Source organism: Plectrocnemia conspersa, unplaced genomic scaffold, assembly GCF_051122295.1.
Source record: "Plectrocnemia conspersa isolate PC_06_02 unplaced genomic scaffold, ASM5112229v1 ptg000012l, whole genome shotgun sequence".
NCBI lineage: Eukaryota > Metazoa > Arthropoda > Insecta > Trichoptera > Polycentropodidae > Plectrocnemia > Plectrocnemia conspersa.
Genome location: NW_028277176.1, coordinates 17984913 through 18012698, shown reverse-complemented (window position 1 = coordinate 18012698; position 27786 = coordinate 17984913). Strand labels below are relative to the sequence as shown.

General features: G+C 28.2%; 1 protein-coding gene across 2 annotated transcripts in view; it reads left to right on the top strand.

Annotated features, from left to right (window-relative positions):
• The window catches only part of LOC148228464 (acid sphingomyelinase-like phosphodiesterase 3b), a 178749-nt gene that overhangs the window by 72703 nt on the left and 78260 nt on the right, over positions 1–27786 (top strand). For both annotated transcript variants that reach the window (XM_088199618.1, XM_088199619.1), the window contains exons 3-5: positions 7036–7104; positions 11480–11639; positions 24128–24333. In XM_088199618.1, coding sequence (XP_088055744.1) covers positions 7036–7104; positions 11480–11639; positions 24128–24333 — 435 coding nt within the window. The remainder of the gene's footprint in view (positions 1–7035; positions 7105–11479; positions 11640–24127; positions 24334–27786) is intronic.

Sequence of the window (27786 nt, the reverse complement as noted above, 5' to 3'; positions counted from 1 at the left end):
TGAGTTACACTTTAAATTATAAACTTTAATAAAAGAATAACAATAGGTGTATATTATCAGTAAATGATTAGTATATAAATAGGAATATTACTTTTTATAATATTTTAAATTAAATCTAGCGCCTACATTATAGCATATAGCAAAGAATAAAAAAAAGCTGCCTCAAGGCTATAGTTTTAGCAAATTACACAGCTATTCATCAATGTATATCCTAGTTGTTATCTTTTCATTCGGAAGTAAATTTAATTAGTGTTTCTACGCTGATAACAATAATAAGGGACAGGCGAAGGCCATAAGGAACATATGTTGTGTATGTGCTCGGCTATAAAATTCTATCATTGTCACAGATCGAGAGTCAGACCTCGGACGTTGGGTGCAAAATCAATAACGGTACTAACAAAGAGCAGATGCAATCAAACCGGTCTGCAAAGGAAATAAAAGAGTCCCCGGGGCGTGGCGGGCGAGAGATAAGTTCCCGACATCAAATTAATTAAAGTTGAGCCGTGTAGAGTCCGACACACCGGGGGACCTTGATTAGGGCAAACTGCCTCCATTGAAATAGTTTTTGTCACCTTATCTAATTCTCGGCACGACCGCGGCCACCTTACGACCTCGGTGATTAGTCCGAAGGGCCAAAGGGTGGGCGACTTGCTTAATCAATCGTTTTTACGCGACCCACTTATGTGTCGACGACGTAAAAAGTTAATTGATAATTTTTGCCAACGGTGTGTGCGTGTGCATGTGCGTTGGCAGAAAAGGGAAAGTGCTTAAGTAAGGGGCGAAATTAACTTTGGAAAGTTTTTCTTTGGCTCTTCGCAGCGTACGTGAATCAATCAGAGCAAAGTTAAACAAAATTGTTTGACAATCTGAAAGAAAAAATCGTTGATTGGGAGCCGTCAAGTCAAACAAATCAAATGATTGCGAAATTATTTAAAAATATGTATTATATACAATAAAATGTATGCATAGAGCCTTTATTATATACTTTAAATCTTGCCAGGAAAACTTTTTTCATCGGCCACATTTATTTTCTTGGAAAATTATTTTTGGCATGTAAGAAAAATATTTTTTTCATCATGCTCATTGGTTTATACTCCTTGCTATCTTAGCCTTCTTCAGTAATGGTTCTCGTTCTTAGCTGTCCATTGCAATTTCACTTTGTTGAAAATTTGATATTTATTATATCAATGTAGGTCTCAGATTTTTCTCCACCCGTCGTTCTTTTCTATGAAGTTTTGTAAGCTGATTTATTGTGATGTTTTGTTTTTTATCATTTACAAATAACCGTTACTTAAATTTTTTAAATGAAAATAAATAATATTTTTGTAAAAAATAATGCAATGTTTAATCACTGCCTTCTAGACAAAAATAACAAATGTAATTTATTAAAATTAAATATATCTTCTTTAAAATTATAATTATTAAATCAATTTATTATATATTATTAATAAAATATTGCTACAAAAAGAGTTTGTTTCTTTGGTAGCAATCAGACTTTTTAATTAAGAGTGCAAAGTGTTTATTTAATTTCGCTACCGACGGAATAAAATCTAGAACCACTTTCAATAACAACGGCTTTTATTTACTGCACTATTTACTTGTTTTTGTAAAAAATACAATTTCGTATTAAAAAAGTACTAAATTAAATATAATTCTGTGTTTACGGAATAATATTACAATTATAATAAAATAAAGAATATTAATTATTTTACCTTTAATAATTTTTTTCAAAGCGTATTTTTAATACATACAACATTTTTTTGTACACAATCAACGTGAAAATGAATAATACAAATTTATAAATTCAAAAGATGATATAAGTTGTGACATGTGTTTTTTACTTAATTCATAAGATAATGCACAAATTAACTAAAAATAACTCGATTTTTCTCGAGTTATTTTAACGATCGTAGACAGTTCGTAACATATGGCGTATTATTGATATTAATACGGCAGTTACAAACTTAGGATTTCTTCTGTATGCAATACTTATTTTTTTAATACATAATAATTTCTCTTAGAAAGTTTCTCTCTTTATATAAACGGTGTCTGTGAAAAATCTTTTTATATGCTAGGCTTTATATTATAGTAAAAAAGAGAGATAAATTATAAGAAAAATTATATAAACCGGACCTGTTTTTCGTAGCTAATAATAAATAAAGCAAAGTGCAATGTCAGTGTAGTCAGGAGCCGGATGGCTACAATTGTAGGCAAGTCGGCTAGTGCGGACGTCTTGGTATTAGAAGAGGACGTGATCTTGATTCTCAAAGACGTTCCGGAACCCATAACTGGAATTCTTCAGAAATAGTAAGATTGTCGACAGCACCCTTCAGTAATTTGCAGAAATGCTTTGCGAAATACAAATTTTTGCAAGAACTCAAGGAATCCCAACGCCTAATACAAGAACAGAAAATAAGAAAATATTTTTTTATAAAGATATATCAAAAACCTTTTTTGATTTCTTTTCGAAAGAAAATAAATATAACTATTAATGGATTTCAAATTATAGATATCGATTTAAAAATGCTGCAAAATAAAGTGTCATACTGGCGGATCGTCAAAGTGAAATGCGTTAATTATTGTTTACGTATAAGAACTTCTACATGCTTTTAAAAGTGATTCCAAGATTTGTAGTGAAAGTTACTTTACTCAAAATGTTACCACCGAGATCGTAGAAATAATCTGATGCCAAACGGGACATAAACCACACATGTGTTTGTCTCTTATGTAAATTTTACAGTTATAAAGCTACTTTATGGCATCGATATATATAAAACATATTTTGTTTGTAAAATATTGTATTAAAACTGAGTTAACGTAATATAAAATTAAAAAAGTTGTATACGAATAATGTTAATCTTAATTTTAATGAAATAATTTTCAGAAAATTAGGAAATATGGCTGTTTTGACTGCGTATTTGCGGTGCCGAAAACCTCAACGCTAAAAAGTTTTAATGCTCGCAACTTGTGACAATTTGCCTCGCGAAATCATCAAAATTCCATCAGCGAGTTCGCGAGTGTTACAAGTCCCGTCATATAATTTATTAAGGAGTTTTGCGACCGCAGAAAAAATATCCCGTCGAGAGCACGCATTACCCCAACTAACTTTTATCGGCTCGCAAAACTTGGACGCGAATAAACACGCTTGGAAGTATAATTTTGCACTTGCTAACGCGCATTCGAGAGTAGATATACACTTTTAAAAATCTCCATCGATCCTGAGAAAGGCCATTAGGTTTTAATGCGGTTCGTAGCTTATGACACACGAACTTTCCTAAAGATACATAATTCATAGTAATGCCACGCCGTATAATCCCGCAAGAGACATCCAAGAGTGACGTCTAATAAAGCACTTGTATAAAGTGCTCGGTAGATAAGTGCGCAGCCCTCAGATCCTAGAACGAGTCGTGGGAGGTGCCTGACCATTATCAACTATCGTGTCAACGCCCTCATTCCACGGTTTCAATTTACAGTCTCTCTAAATATTGTATCAATTAACTCTATCGTGTATAAAAACTCTTAGTTCAAAAATAACACTATTATTTATCAGCTATGTTACTCATGTCTAATTGTAATATAGTAATTTCATATAGTGTTGTTAACTATATTTGTATTAGTTTGTGCATGGTTTTATTAAAGAGCCGCTTATTATTGTTATATATTTGGTATAAATTAATATTAACTAAAATTAAATTAAAAATATACCATAAAAAGATAAATAAACAGACGTAATAAATGAACTAAGAAAACTAGTTGGTTTATATAGTATGAAGGTATTTTTTTTTTTTATTTCTGCGAATTATACTATCATAGATATACTATTTTATAAACATACACCTTCATTCAATTACTCCTCAGCCGTACCTATATTAATATACAGCGGAACCTCAAATTATAACCAAAGCAAATTTTCCCATAAGTATTAACAAAAACTTGTTGATTCGTATAAAAACGCATCACTATTATTATAAAAATTGATAATATGAAATACATGTAATCTTTTTTTTAATAATTATATACATATATATATATATATATATATATATATATATATATATATATATATATATATATATATATATATATATATATATATATATATATATATATTATATATTATACAATATTTGAATTTATTAATTAATTATATGGAAATCACTAATACCTCAATAATGTATTATCATTGAATATATTTATGACTAGCACTGCTACAATTTTATTCTATTTGTGCTTTTTTACGAAATTTTGAACTGTTTCCCACATTTTACAGATATCCCTAATCTCATTTAAAGTAAGGAGTTTCTTATTATCTATCATCCTAATTGACCTCCAGTCTCATGTTCTTCCCCAAGGACACAATTACATTAACAATTGGCGGCTTCCGTTCACGAGAAAACCAGTCAACGTAATTAGGCCAAATTTTTCTCTTAACAGAATACAGGGTCCTCTTGATAACCCTTGAGGAATCTCATGATGTGGAAATAATTTTTCAGTAGTCTCGGGGGTAAAATTTGTTTCTTTGGTCACTTAGAAACATCAGTGAAACAGCTGATCCATAGGCTGATGTAATAAAGTGGTGATAGAAGGAAGAAAATTGATCCTAATGAGCTTAAATTAATAAACAGTAATCGTCCTCAAAATCTGGAGAATCAACATGAGCATTATCTACAACCATGAGACTTTAAGAGGCATATTATTTTATAAAAAGTATGTCTTCACTGCAAAAATAATCATTGACTGTTAGGAATACTCATCAGCTCATTTGAAAATAAAGTAACGCAATACGTACTGCTCGGATTGCAAGACATTGCTCGTTTATCAAGTCCAAATTAATTTAAAATTTTGACTTTAATTGAGAAACACTCAAACAATCAAAATCGGAGTCTTCACTGCACCTACAATATATATTCTTAATAAATCGCTATTCCTAGTATTTATAATGTTCCTAATAAATACTTTTAAAACTATTCTGACATCATTATTTTGTATTTATTTTTAATATTTTATGAACACCCAAATATTTTTTAAGTAAATAAATTATAATACTACAAAAATTTTACTTTTTTGTTGTCTTCGCAACATACTATTGTACATTATTTTCTGTAGTTACATATTTCGGTAACTATTTAACTGTTTTTTATTTATTGTAAAATCATGATGTTCTTCTTAATTAAATTATTTATTACATCAAAGTTTTTTCTAAATATTAATTAAAATAAACTACATCTTTAATTATGTTTTAATAATATTATAAAAACATATAGTTAGTTTTATTAGTATATTGTTAAATTCATTATTTAAGTGATCGACTACATATAAAGCACTATAATTAATAAAATAAATTAAACTATCGTTTGGAATCATTTTTCATGCTACATACTTTATCATTCATATTTTTTGAAATAAATAATGATCATAATTATAATAAGATATAACTTTTTCTTTTGTATGGACATACGTAATAAATTTTAAAATTTGCTTTTCTATTTCTTATAAAATTTTTCATTTTTTATTCAACATTCTATAAATCCATCTATAGTTTAAAAAGCTCTTTTAAAATCTTACAATAATGTTGCCATTTCTCTCATATAAAAACATTTTGTTATAAAAATTTATATAACAGAAAATTATCTACATTTGAGTAAAAGTTGCTTGTTTATAATTTTTTTTATATATTTAACAAAAAAAAGGAAAAGATAAAATAAGATAAATAGTAACAAAATAATTAAATGAACCGAAGACAAATTAAAGAAACTTTTACTTAGTAAAACACTGCAGCATTGATTTGGGTACATTTAAAATTGATTGGGTACATTTAAAAGCGCATAATTATTATTGCCTTTGTTTGCTTAATAGTTTTTAAATTAAATAACTATAAATGTCATCTTAATATTTAGCTACAAATTTGTGCAAAAATAAGGCTCATTTTTTAATTGTAATATATATTATTCCCATAATAAATATATGTTAATATGCGGTCCATTAAATTTACAGCTGGAAATTTATGAGGTACCTAAAGTCGTACCTTAAACCTATCCCCATGTGATGCATATGCCTCACCCTGAATTATTGATTGACTGTTATTTTCAACGTGGTCTTTAGTGTTTAAACGTGGATCAGAACCATGTACGACCTTGAATTTGTTTTTGACTGATCCTTAGTATATCAGTTTAAAAGAAATCTGCTTTAAACTGTTAGTGGTTTACAATAATCTTGCTATTGTTTTAATCAATCAAAAAAATATAAATATGTTAGTAAGCGTAGTTAAACTATGCCAAGCTTAGAGGGTGCTAAAGTTAGGTATTTTATGTGTTAACCATTTTCCGATGCTTAGCGTGATTATTAATAACTTTTAAGTGTGTGGTAATAGGAAAAGGTTAGCTTTTCACAGACTTTCAATGGAAAACTACTATGCTAGTTATTAATAGTCTCACACGTTAAGTGATATAACAAAATTAGATACTTGAAAGCTCACTTCTCAGTACTTTATGCATTCACATTGACGAGAAAATAGCTGTTATATATTTATAAGTAAACGTATGTGTGTGTCCCTAAACGCTAAATGTCTCATTGAATTCTTGTGGTCTGACTGTTTACGGCACGCGTTCCACCGGTTGTTTGGCCCTGGAAAAGCGGCTCCTAAATAATCGCTAACAATAAAGTGCATTGTGCAAGAGAGAATAGTTGCGGTGGATGCCAGAATTCCGCGGCAAGCCCTCGTACACGTTCCATATAATGAAACACTGAAAATTATTATGTAATATAATGCATAATACATACGAATTGAAGCATTAAACAATGACACATATTTGAATATAACTTCCAAGCTTTCCAAATAATATTAAATTTGAATTAGTTCAGGCTAAAAATATTTTCTTTTAATTATTTTTAAATTGTATATTTATACAAAGATATTATAATTGTATTAACTTTAAATAATATAAATATTGGTAAAGTTAATCAAAGTGTTTTATAATAATAAGTGATATTTTGTTTTTAAGTTGTAATATTAATTGTATTTTTCTTTTGTTTCAGCCTTTTTCTGGCACATAACTGACTTGCACTACGATTCGTTTTATTCATCGCTCGGTGATACCAGAAGAAGTAAGTATTAGCTATATTTAAAAAACTATACTAATAAATACCGTTTTATAATATGTCAAAGTGTTAGTGTTTAATAAGTGATCCTAAATTTATTTCTTATAGCAATTCAGTGCATATTAAGTAATATCATTAAAAAGAGTATTTGAACCAGTATGGTAAATCAGTGAATCTGGGTTTAATTTTAATGTGGATTTACACTTCATTGTGTCTAGCAAATCTAAATTATTAAAAAAAATCATTAAAATTAAAAACTAATTCAATTTTAATTATTATATAAATATAATTTCGATCGATCATTACAGATTGAGTTTTCCATGTGATACTGATCAACAGAATCTAATTTAAATTTATTAAATAGCAGTTGTTCACTGTGTTTATCCAGATGTAACACATTGGGTTGAAAAGTCATGTTGGAACAGAAACTTTAAAATAAATAAATAAAAATATATTTTTTTTAATATTGTTTACAATGATTAAAAATATATCTGTGATGAAGATTAATTTTGAGTAATTAAGCTATTGTTAAAAATGATATTTTAATCTGTAAGTTTAGGTAAATAACATTTATGATGAATTAAAGAGTAATTGTAATATTACTGACAATTTAAAAGATATTGTTATTATAAATATACAAGCAAAACAAGTAAAATCTGACCTAAAAATTAAAATATATAAAAAAATTAAAATTGTAAGTTGAATATTTATATTTAAATAAAATGATTTGTCAATTTTATTTATAATTTATTATATAATTAATTCAGTACTTAAATTGCCAATGTTTATATAAGGTTTATACATAATATGTCTTAGTTTTTTACTTCTATATAAATTAGCAAATATATTTTTTTTTATTAAAAAATCTGATTTTTTGGTTTTGATTCCACCTTATAACATTACTTATAAGAGTCCAAAATTTGAAAAACATCGATTTTATAATATTCCGATTCATACCAAATGAGACTTTTGACCTATATAACGTAAAATAAAAGCCTCGTGCATGGCATAATAAAATATAAACGCTCCGTATCGCATTCGCATGAGCAGCAAGCCGTGAACGTTGCTGGGTTGCCATGGAAGTGTAAGAGTGCGGAATTTCCCGTTGCCAAATTGAACTATGCTTAAATATTTTAAAGGGAGGGTTCACCGTTCCATGTCAAAAGGGATACGAGACAGCTTTGACTATTTGGAAGAAGCTTTATTCCGTCAAAGTAGCAAGGCATGCTGCACGTCTCACTCCATGTACGTATCTCGTATGGCGTATTTTTACGTATTTTATGTATCACGTCCGTTTGAAAGTGTCTCGTCGCAGACGAATCGAGGTTACTTTCGCCGACTCTTTTTACGAGGCGTTTGTATCATGGAATCTGTTTGACAAATCTGCTGGGACCATCCCTCAAATGAGAACACTGACCCACGGACATAAATCACCTTGAAGCGCTACCGGCAAAGAGTTGTGAAATGGCGCGCGATAACGCTACCCCCGCCATCGACCGCCACTGCAGTGCTGTACAGTTCTACAGCAACCACCACTGACTGATTCAAAATGGAAAGCTTTCTAGATGTAATCACAAGAAGACCCCCTTGCAGCTATTGCCATAAGCAAATTTCTAAAGAAGTATTCAAGTTGTTTGCTTCTTTTTGCTTATGAAAAAAATTCAAAATTTATAAACAGGTTTATTCGAGGAATATTTTCTTATGTTTCTTGAAATTCTTAGTAAATCAACGAAACAAAACAATCGTATACTTTAACAATAACAATTCCAAGTACTTTATTGTAAGAAGTATACATACAAATTATATACTTAGAGTTTAATTTCTATAGTGTTTGTTTCAGAATTTTCTGTATAATTATAAGTTATGTTGAAAATGTGATGGTACACAAATTTGTACAACAAAGTAAAATGTATACATATTTATACGTATGTATATAAAGTTGACGTTAGATAAAAGTTGTTTTTTGCAGTGATTTTTGCGATATATTTAATTTTTAAAATACGTTTATACTAAATAAATTTCACAAATATACTAATATACAAAATACACATAACTGGTTTATAACTACATTAATGTTTACAATTGTATTATTTGCATAAATAAAATCAGAAAAAAATACTAGTCTTAATTTAAGAACACAACCGAAAACAATTTATAATCTGAATGGAAACATAAATGGCAAAGAATAAACAATGGATTAGGAGATAATTAAACTGTTAAACCAGATTCGACATTAAGTATCTCAATATTTTATAATTTAAAAATATATTTTATTGCCATTTCTAAGCTTATTAATTACACAGTTCTTGTTACTGCTCATTTAACTGGTCTTATCATTGACTTCGCGTAGTCGCTACATGTATACATTGACTCATATTTTCAAAATCGTTCTATAACTCATTATTAGTCGTTAATACAATTAAATTCTTTTTTATTGTTGTTGTACTGTATATTCATATATCTTCTAAATAGTACAAAGTCAATCAATAGTTACTGAGGTACTTAGCAATTCGCAATCAAAATAATATGGAGCCTTGATACAATACGTCTCGCTTTGTGTATCAAGTATCACAAATCAAATATCGCGTTATCGCGAACGTGTTTGTAGTGATTTGACTGCATATCGATTCGATTCTCCATCATCCAACACTTAGTTCAACATTCGAAACGGCTCTGTGGTGCTCAATAATTCACAGGCGGCTGTGTCCTTAAGGGCGACATCATTATATCGGGCACGAGCCTTCCCGGTAGTAAGTACACCTGAGCACGAGCGAGAGAGCGCGCGGGGCCTTTGCCGAGGCCCCGACGAAAACATCAAACGCAAATTAGACTTTCACGACAGCTTTGAGACCTATAGGTGAATATATGAAAATTTATACCGTTTACGCGGCTACGTTTTCGTTTCGGCGTGGAAAATTAATTCTCTCGAGATTTACGACTCGACTTACGGAGACTATTTGCATATCGACGGAATTTTCACGTTGCACCGTTGATTTATACGACACTCGTTGGGAAACGTGATTTGTATAATATTAATTGAAACCTGGAAGGCTTCCTAAAGGGTCCCGGAAGGGGGAAAACAACGGACGTGATGAATTAAATTGAAATTAACCTTTGTACGCCTTCGCAAAATTTGATGTATGTAGGTAGGGTTGGTTCGAGATCTCTGGAGATGTTTTTGATTCATGTGGAATTTTGTATTAATGGTGGTTAAATCGTATCTAATTTTGCAACGTTATTATTTACATAATATAAATATTCATTATTGTACACAATCATCCATTTCAAAATTTACATTTGAAAAATCAATGACAAAAAAGTAACTTTATTATTATTTATTTATTTTTCAATTTTAGCTCAGAGCTATTTATTATATATAAAATACACACAATAAATATAAATTTATAAGCTTGAAATTATATTTTAATTTTTTGTGTATTTAGCTAAGAATTTAGATTCTACAATATATATACATATAATAATAACCGCTCTATACAGACTCGTTACATCTCTATTTCAAGTATGCTCTAAAGATCTAACTAAATAAACAATAATATCTACATCAAATTTCAAATACTATTTCACACTCATCTAAGTAAATTAAAACATCGGTCACTTTAGAATATTTATTATACTTTATAACTTCAATGTGACACTTAATTTTTAATATATGGAAACTAGAAAAATAAATAAATAAGCCATATAAATATGCTGGTTTATTATCTCTTACTTCCTAATAAATTTTTTGAACAAAATAATCATTATATTTTACAATCTAAATATATTTTTCAATATAATAATATCTACAATTTTAAAATAAATGCTACAAATCACTAAACTAATACTCATAGATCCAGTTATTATAATAAAACTTAAGTAACATTGGAATATTTGAGGCACTGATTTTTATACGAAATATCTTACATTTTTAGCTTCTACATAAAATTTATATTTTTTATTTTTTATACGAAAACTTTTATCATTCTATCATTCTATCAATCATAAAATATATTTTTAATGTTGCTAAGCAAGTTTAAAAATCTACGTATTCTGTAGAATTAACTAAAGGAAGAACGACGATATCTTAAAACTAGATCTTATACATAAAAAAATAAATACGATTATTTTCATAAATGGGGTGAAATTTGGCGTCAATATTTTGATTTTAATATTAGTTAATTTATTATACAACTTATAATCCTGTTTAATTATATATTTTATTTAAATTATAATTTCTGCAATAATAAATTATATTACATACATACGTCGGATACGAACATTAGATAATTTATACTGTATAAGAAACATGATTTACGTTGTACCCCAGTTTCTAAAGTGATACACGTGCAATTTGTAATTCATTTATGTAAATTATTTGCAGATTGCTGGCACACCGATAGTAGAGGTAGTTCCGGTTACCATAGACCGCGTGGAAGATACGGCGATTACGCTTGTGATAGTCCATGGGCTTTGATAGAGTCTGCAGGACATGCCATGAGACTACGACAAGGAGACTCGGTCGAGTTTGTCCTTTGGACTGGGTAAGTTAAAAATACTTTAATTTAATAATTTATTTACAAGTTAAACATTTTTTTTTTGGTTTTTAATATTAGGCAGGTATATTATTAAAATATATTTTTTAAACAGATAGCTATACTCAAATCAAATAGTATTATGTCAAGTGATGTTACGTCGAGTGTTTTTTATGCAACCCATCATCATCTTCAAAATATAAATAACTTCTTATGTATTTATTATATCGTAAAAAAAATTGTATTATACTTTTTAATATATTCTAGATAACTATGAGAAAAATACTAAATGTGACAATATTTTGAAATAGTTCATACATCCATAGCACTAACTTTGTTAGTGTAAAATTTATTGGGAGTAATGAAATTTAAGTAAATATTAAAAATAATTTAGTAATATTCTATGCTGCATTAAATAATAACACATATACATATGTATGAAAATAAATGTATTTTTAAGTTTACGATAGTTGGCGTCAATCAAATGGGTCAGCTTATCAAAGTTGAATTTTGTTATATGTATACATATTTTTTTTAATTAAACCAACCACTCTTATCTTAGTAATAAAAATCATAAGCTATTTTTATTGTACATAAAAATAAGAATATCAAGAAAAAATACAGAGATGTAAATCCACTCATGAAAATCTTTTTATAATCATGAGATATTACCTAAGGGTTTCGCATTTATCGCACTGGGAAGGTAATAAACACACACACACACACTCTTTCTTGTAATATAAATTAAAATTATATATATATACATTCTTATTTATACAAATATACATAAATATATGTGGCCCGTTTTATGTGTTATGCATGTACTCGCATACGCGCACATGGTGCCCTATATTTATATTGAGCACAAAAAATCCCCCGCGATTCTATTCACGATTAATTTACATATCAAACACGGGTGCGTGCTCGCAGAGCCTAAGTACAATGGCACTTTATTATTATGTAAAAGTGGAAAACGTATACTCAACAATGACCGTGATTTGCGAAAATTTTCCACAAGAATTAGGTAACTTTTCAGTTTCGAGGCCCCTTTGGTTCATTACGCCGAAAGGAACGGTGTTTTTTTTTCTTTCCCCGTTTTTACACCTTTGCTTTGAGTTAAATTATAATACAAAACCTGTAGTATGTATTTCTTAATCTATTTTTAATTATGAATGTGTTTAAGAACTTATGGTGAAAAAATTCATTACTAACTATATATAGAACTCACATATGTAGTTTGTTTTTAAAAAAAATCCAATTTCCATAAAATATATTTTTAAATTAAAACATATTATATAAAAAAGCTAATAAAATAAATATCTAATAAAAAAATTACTTCGTGTATATGTAAAAAATATTAAAAAATTATATTTAATAATGATAGTGTATAAATAAATATTAAACGTATATTTTAAATCTTGATTATTCGTTTTTATTAAACATAAATTATTTACCTCAAGGTATTCACAGGATAAATATCGTTTTATTGAAACAGAAAAATCCCGTTTAAATGTTTATTTTTATTTAATGATACAAAATATTTTTATTTTCTAACAAAATAACCATCTTTTACATCTCGGTCATTTTTTTAATTCCATTAGCATAAAATGTTGGAGGCTTTGATGGAAAATATTCCGATAGGCACTTTTTCACATTGTCTGCATTTTTAAAATGCCCTACCGTCTCAAAAGTGTTGCATCGATCAAAATAAATGGTAGACAATATAAAGTCTGAAGAATAAGGTGGATGCGACAAAACCTTTCACCCAAGTACCCTAATTTTATTGAGAGGCAATTTCGAAACATGTATACGCGCATTGTCGTGTAGTAGAACTGTTTGATTACTATTAACAAAAGCAGGTTTTTTTTTTACTTCCTTGTGCAAACTATCTGACTGATCACTATATAAGTTTGCTGTTATTGTTTAGTCAAGCTTAAACCTATTATAATGCACAATTCCTTTTCATAACCACTATACACACAATATTTTCTTATAGTGAGTCTGGGCTTCGAGGTAGGTTTTGTTACTTGAACTATGGATAACCACTGTCTTCTACGACGATTTTTTCGTATAACATCCATTTCTCATCTCCGATTATCAAATGATCGGTAAAATTGCCCAGTTTCAAGGTCTAGAAGCCCTAGAAGGATATAGGGATACACGCCAAATTCATCTACTATTTGTACGATAATTTTTTTAAATTATTTTTATATTATATATTATATATTTACGGGTATATAATAAATCTCCAATTCACAAATGTTTTTAGTAGCCGTAGTTGTTATTTTTTCAAAGAATTTTATATTACATGTTATTTTGTATTAAATGTTCACTTGGAACACAAACACAGAAATAATAAAAGCCAAAGCACGACTGACTTTTAAAACCTAAATTTTAAATATACAAGATTTATATTGAGATAGCCTTAATAATTTATAGCTTAGTATATACAACAATAATATATAATAAGAAATTTAAATGTAAACTAATTATTATTTTATAGCATTATTTTAATATTAATAAGTTTCAAGCCTAGAGTTAAGGCCTTCAAGACGATCTTTTTTATATTAAAATATTTACTTATCATATTTAGATATTTTACAATTAATTTCAAAAATATCTTTACCATATCAAAGATTGTTTACTTTCTTTTTTAATATTTATATTTAGATCAATGTACAGAGTTTTAAACTTTAATATTAATATTTCTATAAGCTCAAAGTATATTTTAAGTATCGCTATTTTTATTTAAATAATATTTTTATTATATTCGTAACAATTTATAAACTTGCTTGTAAATGAAGAATTTAACTAAGATTACATAAATATTACATTTACAATATAATTAATTGTTGATTTTGCATTAATAATTAAAATAAAACAAACCTAATAAGTTCCTTCATTTAACATATGTTTTAGTTAAACAATATATAAACTACAATAATATTTAGCAATATTATATATATTTAGTTTAGTAGTAAATACATGAATAAATATGATTTATTTTATGTAATAATTTCTACAAAATGATATTGTTTTAAAAAATATAACAATAATAAAATTATTTGATTAAAAATGTTTAAGACATTTTTATAATGAAATTTAAAGCGATTAAAATATTAAAAAACTGCTAATATAAGTAAAATTTATCTTTGAAACATATTTTATTTTTTTAATATTAAGACTCTAAATAGCTTTTAAACTACACCTGAATTAATATTATTGTATATTTGAAAAACTTTTTTTGTTGAAAGAATTTAAATAATTTGTTGAATAGAAAAAGAATCTTACATCTTCAGATCATATTTTTTTGGTAACCTATTTATAAATTATACTTATTTTTATTTATCAGTATTTTTTATAAAAAAATATGTTTTTCATGAAAAAAATTTTCTAAACTATCACAGCTAATTGTCAAAACTATTAAATAAATCTTATTTCCCCGTAAATTATAGAATCTTTCATATATAATTTTTGTCAACATGTTTCTTCTGGTAATATATATCCCAACTGTTTTTGTCTAAAAATTCAAAACAACACAAGTAACTTAGCTTAGCTTATATTTTGACTCGTCTTTGGCTATAATGTGTTTATGTATTTTTATTATGCCTAATTTAAAAGCATTACCTATGTGAGGAGTGAATTAAAATGTTGGGTTAAATCTTTTTAAAATTATAAATATAAATATGTTTTAAATAATCTTGCGGTAAATAATTTGATATTATTAAGTTTTTACCAAGCTCTACTGCATAAACATCCGATAAGTTTTAAGCTTGCTTTAAAAATGTTTGCAATTATTTAATAAGATTCTTAAAAAAAAATAATATTGAAATATACAACAATCTTCAATCTTTGTCAAAATTTTGTTTTCCGGCCTTTGCCTATTGACATATTCCTTTGTATTTTTTAGATTGTTTTCGCAAAATTCAGAAAAGTAACCTTGAACTTTTTTGCTCTTACCTTTTCAAGATGATTTTGTCATTCGTAATTCTAGATATAATATTTATATTCAACTGCCAATTTGCCGCTTCTCAGAAGTTACCGACCTTAAGCAACGCATTACTGTTTGCCCATGGGATACCCTCAGTGACACATTTCCATTGAATACTAAAGAAAAAATATTACTAATAGCTCTCTGAAATATATAACAGCGTTGTTCAAAGCTTAAACAAATGCATGTAGAATCTGATTAACATTTTATTTTGACCATTTTCACATTGGAGATTTTCTTTTGAACTAATAGTATTTTAATACACATACATAGTACACATATACTTGGGAATATATAATTACGAACGCGGTGTATCATAGCTTTTACGGGGCATGTACGTGATTACAGGAAATATAACTTCCGCGCTCCTCATTCGAAAGCACAAAAAAATATCCAATTGAAAATAAATTACGAATTCGAAAATAGACAAACGAACGGTATGAAGTCATTTTGCATTAAGGAAATGGCGCTTGAATTTATTACGGTATCCTCGTAGATACGCGCGTGTGTGTCTGTATATAAATAAATTCATACCACATATAAAAAGAAGTGTAAATACATCGTTATTTAGGTGAGCCGACCCTAATGGGCATTGCTCACGAAAAGTGGCATTAAATTTTATAAGCTAAACACAACGATTGCGGCCGACTTCCGCTAGAGCTGATATATTGAAAAGAAAGAAAAATGCGGCCGCTGGGCCATAAAAGCTAAAAAGTCAAAGAAAAAAAGCCACCGGCTGGTGCGTTGTTTAGCAAAACTGTTTACCACCAAAAGTGAAAAGTGGCCTTTGGCAACTTCGCCACACAAAAATCTATATATGAGTATAACGTATCATTAAAAAGTAAGTCTAATTCATGGAAATATACATATGCACATATTTTTAATTAAATTCACTATTGAAATAAGAATATTGTATTGTATACAAACACTATTTTACATGTGAGTAAAACAGAAAATTAAATAAAAAAATATCATTGTTTTTGCGATTTATCTATTTGTGTATTTAAGTTTTCAAATACACAAATTGATAAAGTTTATCATATCTTTTTATAATTATCAATTAAAAATATCGCGACGATATTAGCAAAAAAAACTTAAACGCACTGTTTTTTTGCTTTGTCTGAAGATCCCATATCTTAATAAGCTAATGAAAATCAGTTTTAAGGTAACCGATGATTACTTTTTGTACATTTTGTAAATTCAAAACAAAACTACCTATATTCTTTATTTAACATATTAAAATTAACAATGCAAGCAAAAATTCAATCTCCTACGATTTATTATGTGAGTTTAGATATTCATTATTTGTTAATATAAAATTTAACTTTTTTTAATGATTATACTTTCCTTAAAGTTTTAAAACAACTATTAGTAATTAGTATTTATCATTTCAAATACTTAGAAATTAGTTGATATATAATACTAACAATAATAAAATATTTACCTATTACCCTGGCAATGCTAGGGTTTTATTAATCTTAATCTTTAAATATAATCATAAAATTTTGGCTAAAATGTCACATGGACTGTCAACTATAGATTCGACATCAAATTTGATTATTTTTAACAGTTTATTTTTCTTTCCTTCTCACCCCCTATTCTGATGGTGGGCTAACTTGTACTTAAATGACTTTTGGAGTATCACTATTAATCTCAGCGACCCCGAAAACTATGGATTCGATACCAATATGGGTTTTTATATGTCATCAGCAACCCTAGGAGCCTAGGAGTTCTTAATGTCGAAACGTACATCCACACATTCATATATTTTTAAATATTTACTATGTGTATAGATGATAGATAATAATATATTGTAAATGGATGTATTAAATCTAATCTGCTTATCGCGAAACCCTACATTTACAATTTTTTTTCTATTATAAATACAATTTTTGATTAGATTTTTCTAATTTAAAAAAATATATTTAATATGCATATAAAATTCCATAGCACGATACAGCAATAATTATTATTTGGAATTTAATCAAGTGAGACAAAAATGTGTATGAAGCCTGAGAGATGTATTTTCTTCTAAACTTATATTATGAAAAACAAATATAAATTATTTGTAATAAATATTTTGCTATAATAAGCGATACAAGTAAATGTAATAAACATACCAAATTTTATTAAAAAAAAATATTTCTTGGAAATAAAAATATAACATTTTTATGTATGAGCTTTAAATTAATTAAACGTAATCAATATACAGTTAGCTTTTTGCAAAATAAAATATAAATTTTTATATCGATACTTTGTGTTTTGTTAAAAAAAATGTATAACAATCAGAAAAATATACTGTTTTACATATTCTTGGAATACCGTTTGTTATCATAAAAAAGGTCTTAAATTATAAAACTCAAGAGCTTTAAATTCCAAGAATAAGTATCTGAAACAACTGTTTTTTTTATTAAAAATTATATTATATTAAAATAAGTAAATATCTATAGAATTTATTGAAAAATTATTAATATTAAAAATCAATATTAGTACATGTATTTATATGTACACCTACGTATGTATAAATTAGTTTTCCAAATGCTAGTCTTCGAAATTAGATTGTTTATTCGGTTAGCGATTAATCACTTGATTAAGCGTATTCTATTCAATGCCAATAATACTGGCTTACGGTTCAATATAAAGCAATATTCTATAGAGATCGAGTTTCCTAGATATAGTACGTTATTTATTATGCATGATTCAATCTATGTATATACCTCTTTTACCAATTGTTTCCAAATAATGTTTAAGTACTTAATTAACACATGTTTCATATAAAAATAATATTTAATTCATATATGCATGTATAGTAACTATTAAGTCCAGTCACAGTAATTTGTTGCGGGTTGTGTTTGCGCCCGGGTCTTTGATAATAGGAAAAATATAAAAAGAAAGGGCTTATAGAAAGGCCATTAGTGAACTCTTTAGTTTTTTCATTAGAAAAGTATAGAAGGCGAAGGGGTGAAACTAACAAGAAATCCGTTTCACCCCCGATTCCTTGGCACGATCGGCAATCAAGGGGCATCGAGCGGATATACCGTCGGCGAAGGCGAGCTTTATACAAGAGATCTCTACTCCTTTTTTTCCGATTTTGTCGGATGAAAGCTCCTGCTGCCTTTGGCGAATAGAAAAATAACTAAATAAGACACCAATATACTATACACGCTAGCTAGCACTGATTAAAATAAAATAAAATACTTTTCCAATTATTTTTTAAATACTTAGAATGTTTACAAATATTTATTTCATTTTATAACTTAATTGCGATAAAAACTTAAAATGTTCAAATGGTAATTCACGTGGTTGTTAGTTAATGGTGTGTTTTGTGTGTGTGTGTGTAGTGGAAATTGTTATTGATCGCTCATAATGAGAAATTTGACCAAGATTGATGAAGAATAATACGTTTGCGGTGACGTGGCACCAAATCACGTCTAAAAATAACCTTATTGTTCAATAATAGCTACATTAAAACGGTTCACATAATACTTTAAGAGCCCTAATTGTTGTTACATTTAAAGCCATTTGATTAAATATATATTTATCAATTAATATTATTTTTTCGAATATTGCACACAATATAAATAGGTTACTTAAATCGAAAATTCTATTTTAGAATTTAATATGTTGACGTTTATAAACCTTATGCATATATTTAATATTAAACCACAAAGAAAAAAACTTCAGAATAATTTTCGTAAAGAATTATAAGCCACAATAGCTAGGTCTTAATGAAAAATAATTTGATGATTTCAGGTATTTTTTTCATAGCTTTTATATACAAAAAATATAGCATCTCAATGCATCTGAGTAACTCGATAAATTGGGTAACTCTATCATTTTTTACTACACAGATAAAATAATTTGCTTTTTTCTTTATTTATATTTTTACCTGATGACATAAATAAACATGTCATTTATAAAAGTAAATTATATATATTGTATTTCAGTTATATACTATTCCATATTTTTTTACAAAACATTTTTACAGGCATATTTGGTTTCATTTTCTGACTAAATTTCATGAATTATTTAATTTTATTTTTAATATACATATTCTGTTAAAGTCATATCTTTTATACAGTGTTATGTACATTCAGAGGTTACACGTTTTATGTCGTGTTTCAAGGTGTACTAAAGCTCAAACTAGATAAAAGCAAAAATACATCAAGTTTATTTAACGATGTCATAAAAATGCGTAGTTAGCTGTTATTTTTACAAATTTAAATCACATAATAGCTATTTAAATTTAATTTACAGTATAAAAATATCATTACTAGCAGTAATGAGCACTAGATAGTGCAACATAAATTAACATATATTTAAAAAATATATATTTAAATTATGTTACATTCCATGAACCAAGAATCTTGAGCAGGTAACTACGACAATAATTTAAATTAAAAGGACCTAATAAGAAGCCCTTTTCGAAACCTTATTTATAATTAGAAGCACTCTTTGAAACATTCTATAATTTTAACTGGAAAGTTATGAAAAGCCGACAAGAAAACTCCTTTTACGGTTTATGTTCACTAATCCATATTATTAGACATGCATAGTTGTTAAAAAATTGCGTATAAAAACTGTAGTATTAAATTATTCAAAATAATAACACATAAACTGTTTTGTTTTATAAACAAGAGCTCGTGAAATAATATTAAAATACTCGAAAAGAAATTGATGCGCTTTTATATACATATAACGAAAATAAACAAAAATTGCAGGAAATTAGATTCTATATTTCAGAAACACATTAACGAAATTATTTATTCGTTTTCATCGAGCCAATTACGAATCGTACCATATATGTATACACGAGTACAAATATATGTATGTTACATACCGACCCTAAAACCGTTATTATATGAGGTACACGAAAATTCTTTCAGCGCCGAAAGCAAGGGTACTCCTAATGGGTCGAAAAAAAATAATACGTAATACGTTTTACTATGATTGTATGAAAATGTAAATCAGCATGCGGTCCAAGGAACTAGCCAAGACACGCATTGGTCAGAAAGTGAAACTGCTGCACTGTGCGGCCGAACGTCCTTAATCGTCTCATAATTTATAATAAGTCAAATCACAAGATTATTCAGTTAAATATGGTAAGTTTGTGTGTTTATTAAAACATGCAACTATATTTATTTTTAACTATTTCTCAAAAGAAAAAAATAATAATATATATTTTTATATAAAAACATGTTCTTCGATTTATTTAACAGACTTGTGTTTTAATAATGAATTTACATAATATTCATTGAAAATATTATTAATTTTTCAGAAATTGTATTTATATTGAGTCTCTAAAACATGTTCTTATATCTGATTTTTTGTAACCAAGTATCACATCTTTTACATTGCCGGTTTAGGACAACTCTGGCAAATCGCAGACGAGGATGTTGGTGGGCTAATTGCATCGCTTCTTAGACACACTGCGAAATGAGTTTATTCCTTAAAAGTGAAACTTACAGATGGCCGCTCTGGCAATGGGTAAAAAATGGTAGAAGTACCAATAGTACTTTTGCATACCCGTACTCTTAGAGATACAATAAAAAGAATATTTGAATTCTCTTTAAAAACATAAAGTACTTTACTGCACACAGAGAATAGAGCTATATTCGAGGACGCTACAAAATGTGAATTGCCCATAAATTAAAACGTGACACGCGCTCCGTATAACGAAGCCGCGCAAAATCGTGAATTTAAGCGATGTGCATAAAAAACTTTCCTCCTAAGTCATTAATAAAAGTATATTTGCTGAAAACACTTCCACCTAGACTATAAGATCATTTATCCAGGGAAAAGGATTTTAAAAATTTGATATCGTGATACTTAACGATGATGAAAGGTAATCAAATATGGACCAATAACTTTCACAGTCTTTATGTAAAGAGCGTAAATCTGAATTTGTGCGAATACTCGAAAACACTTTTAGATCTTCAGGATAAAATAAATGATCAATTATTATTTATGGTCTCATGTATTTATTTTATGAGAAGCAAAAAGAGCAGAGCAAACAAGACCGGTAAATAAATCGAAGTCGCTAAACTTCCGAAGAAGTAGCTTGTCAGAAACTACTTTAAATGCTTTTTGAAAGTCTTTTTGCACTATTACTTTAGAGCTGATAAATAAATGCTTATAAGTTATGAAGTTTTAAATATAAATAGTATTGACAGATAGGAACAAATATATAGGGACTATGGTCAAATAAACAAAATAAAAACAAGCGGTCTATGCCTATTTATTATTTACCACTCTACCACTTTTACTCTATGTGATTGTTCAACATCCACACGTGCTATATATCATCGTCGTTGTTCGACGACGACACGCGGCACAACAATATGCCTTTTTTTCCTAATAAAGTTTTGATTTTTAAATTATGATTATAATAACACCTTCATGTAGTTAGTACATAAGAATAAAAAATATTTTTTTAATAATATTTTTTTTTGTATTTATCAACTGTATTGATAATTTGGCTCCACTGTGCATCGGTCGTAAAATATATACCGCTGTCGAAAAGGTCTCAATACATCACATGCCAGTTTGCATTATCGCCGCCGCAGATCTCCATTTATGTTGTTATCATGCAAATAAGATTTAAAAATTGTTTAGATTTTCCGTGTCGATAGTGAGCGGCGCTTTTCCGTGGCGTCACGCCACGGTCACACCCCTGCCGAGTTTTCCGTGTGCGGGGAAAACCGGTCGAACGTTTGCGAAACTAACCTGTCAACGAAGGCGTAGCGATAGAGAATAATGTAGTATCGTTCGTCTCTTACCATGTCACGCCACAAAATAATTTTAAAGGAATTGACACACCGAGGAATGCTTTGAGAGGCACGAGGCTGAAATATGAATCTTTGAGATGAATTCTAGTGTAATTTTGCCGATCGAAAACATCCAAGTACTACACTTATTTTAACAAGAAAAATACATATTTTCTTATTTATTATAGTTAGTATGATAATACAAATAGTATTTCCAATAAAAGAAAACCTTTTATACACGGAAGCTTGTATTTTTTTATGTGTCATGTAATATTGTTATTTGAAGTATACAAACCTACATGATTGGCCTATATATAATATTACGCGTAGCTTCATAAAAACATTTATTTGTTTACGTATTTCTACTAAATCCCACTCTACTTTATTTTAGTTTAGTAAAGAAAAACGTTTTTGTTCTACAAGCATTATATTCCATTACGATAATTTATCTTGAATTAATAAATGAATTTACATTTTATATAAATATATATTTGCTTGTCCACCTTTATTTTAATGATTTACATCATTATTATTAGGCAGACAACCCAAGATGGGTTTTTGCTTCCTCCAAGAATGTGCTTCACCTCCTCCTGCATTTTTTGTCACATCGTCCAACCATCAGTCATGTTATCCAACAATCGCCTCAAAAAAAAAGCAAAAACCGGTTATGTAAATTTATTACAAAAAAAATTATTTATATAAATTGTAATTAAAACATACAAATTAAATGAACTTCAAATTTAAAGATAAGCCTATGGACAAATTCATCTCGATGGCCCTAGTTTAACAAATAAGTTTTATGGTGGTATTACTAAAGACAGCACGATTAGTTTGCTACTGACCAGCAAGTGTCACTCACAGCCCACGGGAGGGCTCAGAAAATATTTAATAAGACAAAGACTTATTTTAGCTAATCGTTATTCGAGAGATAATATAGCTTTGTATCTATTTCTAACTTAATAAAAATAAATGTAAATTATGTCTAACTGTCAATTTTGAATAAATAGATATTTTGTAAAAGTATAAATCAACTAAATGAAATTTATATTCCAAAAAACTGAATTTAATAGTTATACATATTATCTTGAAATATAATAGGAATGAAAATAAAAAGTTGGCGCATGTTCTATAAATTATCTAATAATATTATAAATAAATATTGCGATATAGATAAAATAATTTAAATTAGGTTGGCTCGCAATATTGTTACCTAAAATTGTTCACAAGAAAAATTCTGTCACATAAGCAAAACATCTTAAGCTTTTACAATAAGATAAAAGTAATTTAAAAAAAAATATTGTATTTGCTCAAGTGTTAAAGAATACGATATAAATAAAAAAACGTCAGTTAAGCGAGTTATAAAATTATAGTAATATAAAAAAAAATGTAATATCTGATTCTTTTTAAATAAATATAAATTTTGTTAATCAAATATATGTATATTGTCGGTACATAAACGTCTCTATTACGTGCCATTAAGCCGAGGCCGCCCACGACTCGTTCAATTTTTAATTTGAAAACTTGGCTACATAAATTTAAGTCGTACACGTCGATTTGGGCAACGCAGGGCCAGATTTATTATACATCACAGACGATCATTTATTTTCCATTTTAGGCTCGTGCCGCGCAGACATTATTATACCAAAACCAACAAAAGGTCTTAAGGTTGACCGAGCAAAGTTATAATTTGAAACTTCAAAGGTCAATCTTTTAAATGACATATTTTTTTCTAATTTCAGGGATGCAATCTCCAAGACGGTGTGGAAGTCGGATAAGAACCTTCTCATGCCCCTGCTACGCAACTTGACCGATTTGCTCAGCAGGACTTTTAGTTCGCAATTCGTATTTCCTGTGCTAGGACACGAAGAACCGGACGCCTTTGTCAGCCTCAAAGAACTCTGGCAACACTGGCTACCCACCGAGGCCTTACAAACGTTCGAAGTCGGTAAGGACACCCAACAATTACTAATTGTGAATTGTGTGCATTGAGCGCAACTTTGTAGATGGTTTATAATTATGTCTGAATAACAATATTTAAAGCATTAGGCAAAATAATGAAACATAATAATTTATTTGTTATTAAATTATATGCGTCAAGATAGTAAAAAATAAACAATAATTTGTAATAAAAAAATACATTTAAAAAGAAAACATAAAACTAATAAAATAGTAAAAAGGGAAATAAAATATTAAAATTAAATGAAAATAACCGGACCTGCTCCTCGTAGCTGACATTAAATATATCAATGTATGATGCTAGCGCATTTAGAACTAGAAGCCGAAAGGCGACAATCATAGGCGAGTCGAGTAGTGCGTACGTTCTAACAATAAAAGTCATAGAAAGAGGACGTGATGGTGATTCTTGAAGACGTTCTGAAACCCAAAACTGGAATTTCTCGAAAACAGTTTGATTTGACAGCTCCCTTTAGTATAACATTTTTCGTAGTCCTTTGAAAAGCCCCTGAAACTTTTAGTAACGTATTCACTGAACCATTTTAACGTACTCTAAACGATTTATTTGTTAACTGATATTGCAATGATTCAGTCTTTGTAAATAATATCAAATCATATTTTCACCCTTTGACCTTATTTTATTCGCGTTCTTCGACATTTATAAAATGTATATTTATACAAAATTTTAGTAAATAAATTATACACAGTTTAAATAACAAAAAATGCAAAATTACAAAACACGCAACTTAGCATAACTTTATTTAGGCTAAACAATCTCTTTTTAATCAATCAGTAATTTAAAAAAGCTACCAATTTAGTTGTATCCTAAATATATAGTTGCATACCACTATAAGTTTATGATTTAAATATTTTGATCAGATTATGTACTCTTAAAAAAAAATTTAACATTTAAAAGAATGGTGTATTATTATGTATAATTAATATCTCGAATACTTTTACGAGAAAATTACTCGTTAATAAGTTATTTTGCTACATGTGCTATGAACTTCTAATAAATTAGTTTTATCAGTGAAAAATATTGTTTTTTCAAAGCAATATAATTTTTTTCTTTATCTACCAATAATGCAAGAAAAATGTGAGAAAAAAACATGTACATTTTTATAAGCTTAATATATTTATAAAACACTATCTATATACAAATTCAGAATATAAAATGTCAGCATTATTTTTCCATGCACATTTTATTCACAGCGGATTTTAATCTAGTCCATATATTCTTAGGACCATCCAAGTCAAAGAAAGCAACATTTAAGCATACAGCCGATAACCTTATGCAAACATTTGCATGCAAATATTTGCAATCAAAGATAGTAAGTGGAATAAGGTGTCGGAAAGCATTGTAGATTCAAAGGGGGCGTGCATCAAAGGGGCAGCTTCCTGAAAGCTGCCTTTTCAGGAAGTTGCTCTGTATGAATTGAGACAGTGTGCCGAGCTTTGAACTTTTTGAGTGTTTCATTTGCATATCACAAGGTAAATGAGAGCGCAATGGAGAAGAATGAGACACTGTCGAGAGCATTGTCAAGATTGTTCTACGGTAATGCTTTTCTTCTGGCGGTCCTAAATCATGCAACATTTTATATACACACACTCATACAGAAACTCCCTTATTCTTTATCAAAGAAATAAATAGGTATAATAATACATGAGGGAATCCATTAATAATTCATACACATCACATATCTATACACTCGGAGGGAAGATGAAAAGAATAATCTCGTGCGATTCGGATCGTTTCATATTATTTTATGCCTTATGTATTATAGTACATGCATAATAAATGGGCCGTATAACTCTGAACTAATTAATTCTAGTATTATACGCACTATTATGAAAGGTGCGAAAAGCTCAAAGCAACAGATGTTCACAGAAAAGTTTGAGTTCGGAATAGGCGTTAAGTTTTAAGGCTAGTGTCACAGTTGGCCCTTATGCAGTGTCAAGCATAGTTAGCATATTTTGTAAAAGCCCAACCGTAACTATACTATGGTGTGTATGTATAGCGACATAAGTGAATATGGTTGTAATTGTGCACAGGTCATAGCTTCTCTCCGGAAGTGTGATTTGAATACGTACACATTACTCCTATCTGCTTTTATGGAAGAGGAAAAACGACACCCGAGTGCTAATTTATTTGAACTACCTGTATATGGTTGTAAATTTGGGATATTTAATGCTTATAATATTCTGCTGTGATAATTATTAAGGGTTATATGGTATGACAGGGCAATAAAGCACTTATATAATTTTCACACTAACTTTAATTTGGTTAGGGTTTATTAGACCAATACAATTTCGACTTATTATTTAATTGTAGGGTTAATTTACCATTTCATTTTATGTTAAACTCTTGTGAAAATGCTTTACATTTATTGTTTGTTTATGCAGATATATTATTTATAAAATAAACTGAAGCTTTTGTATTATGTTTAAAAATAAAATCTAAATATATTTGTTTTCTGGTTTTAACATAATTTAAATTGGAGCTAGTTTAATAGAAATGAGATTAAAGAGTTAGAAGAAATAATATACAATATTATTTTTAGATGCACAGCTTATTATTAGAGAAATTCTAGTAAGGTAAAACAAATAAATATAAATTACGTAATCTAGTTTTTTTGGGAAGTCGTATGTACATAATAATTAAATATGCTTAATTTTAAATTTTTGTGAAATATATTATAAATATTTTTATAACCTACATTTTATGTATATTCTGCACATCTACAAAATGTTTTGTACAATATATAATAAGGTAAAAATATTTTACCTTTTTTTCATGGATAATGTATTATTATTAAAAAAATAATGATTGTAATAAACGGATAGTTCATAAAAGTAATGATAATAAAATACATTCCGTAATATTTATTATTCAATGAAAATTAATAGTAATCTAAGCCCACGTGTTAAATTTTATTAAGGGCAACCTAATTAAATATAAGGCGTTGCTTTTATCGTATATTATAAATTCAGACAGTATGTTACAATAATTTTAATTTGCCACAAATATAAGTTTGACAACAAACCGAATTAAAATCGACATGGTTTGACTGCTGTAGTAGGCAAATGACGCAGTTAAATCGATTGACTATATACCATACAATGATGTCTTGTACCCTATATAGTCAATCGAGAACACTGAAAAACTTATTGCTATTTTATAAAATATTTATTTTCACTTAAATATAGAATAACTATTTTTCTTACCCAAATTAATTTATTGATTTAATTTACATGGGGTGGTGCTAGATTCTAAAAACTTTTCTGAAAGACTTTTTAGCAATAATATACATTTTAATTATTTATATAATATAAGAGCTTTTTTCAAGCAACAAAATTTTCATTATATAAAAAAATATTTCTTAAAAATATATTTACTAAATATAATTTCAAAGTCATGCATTCTATGATTAAATTAATGTTGATC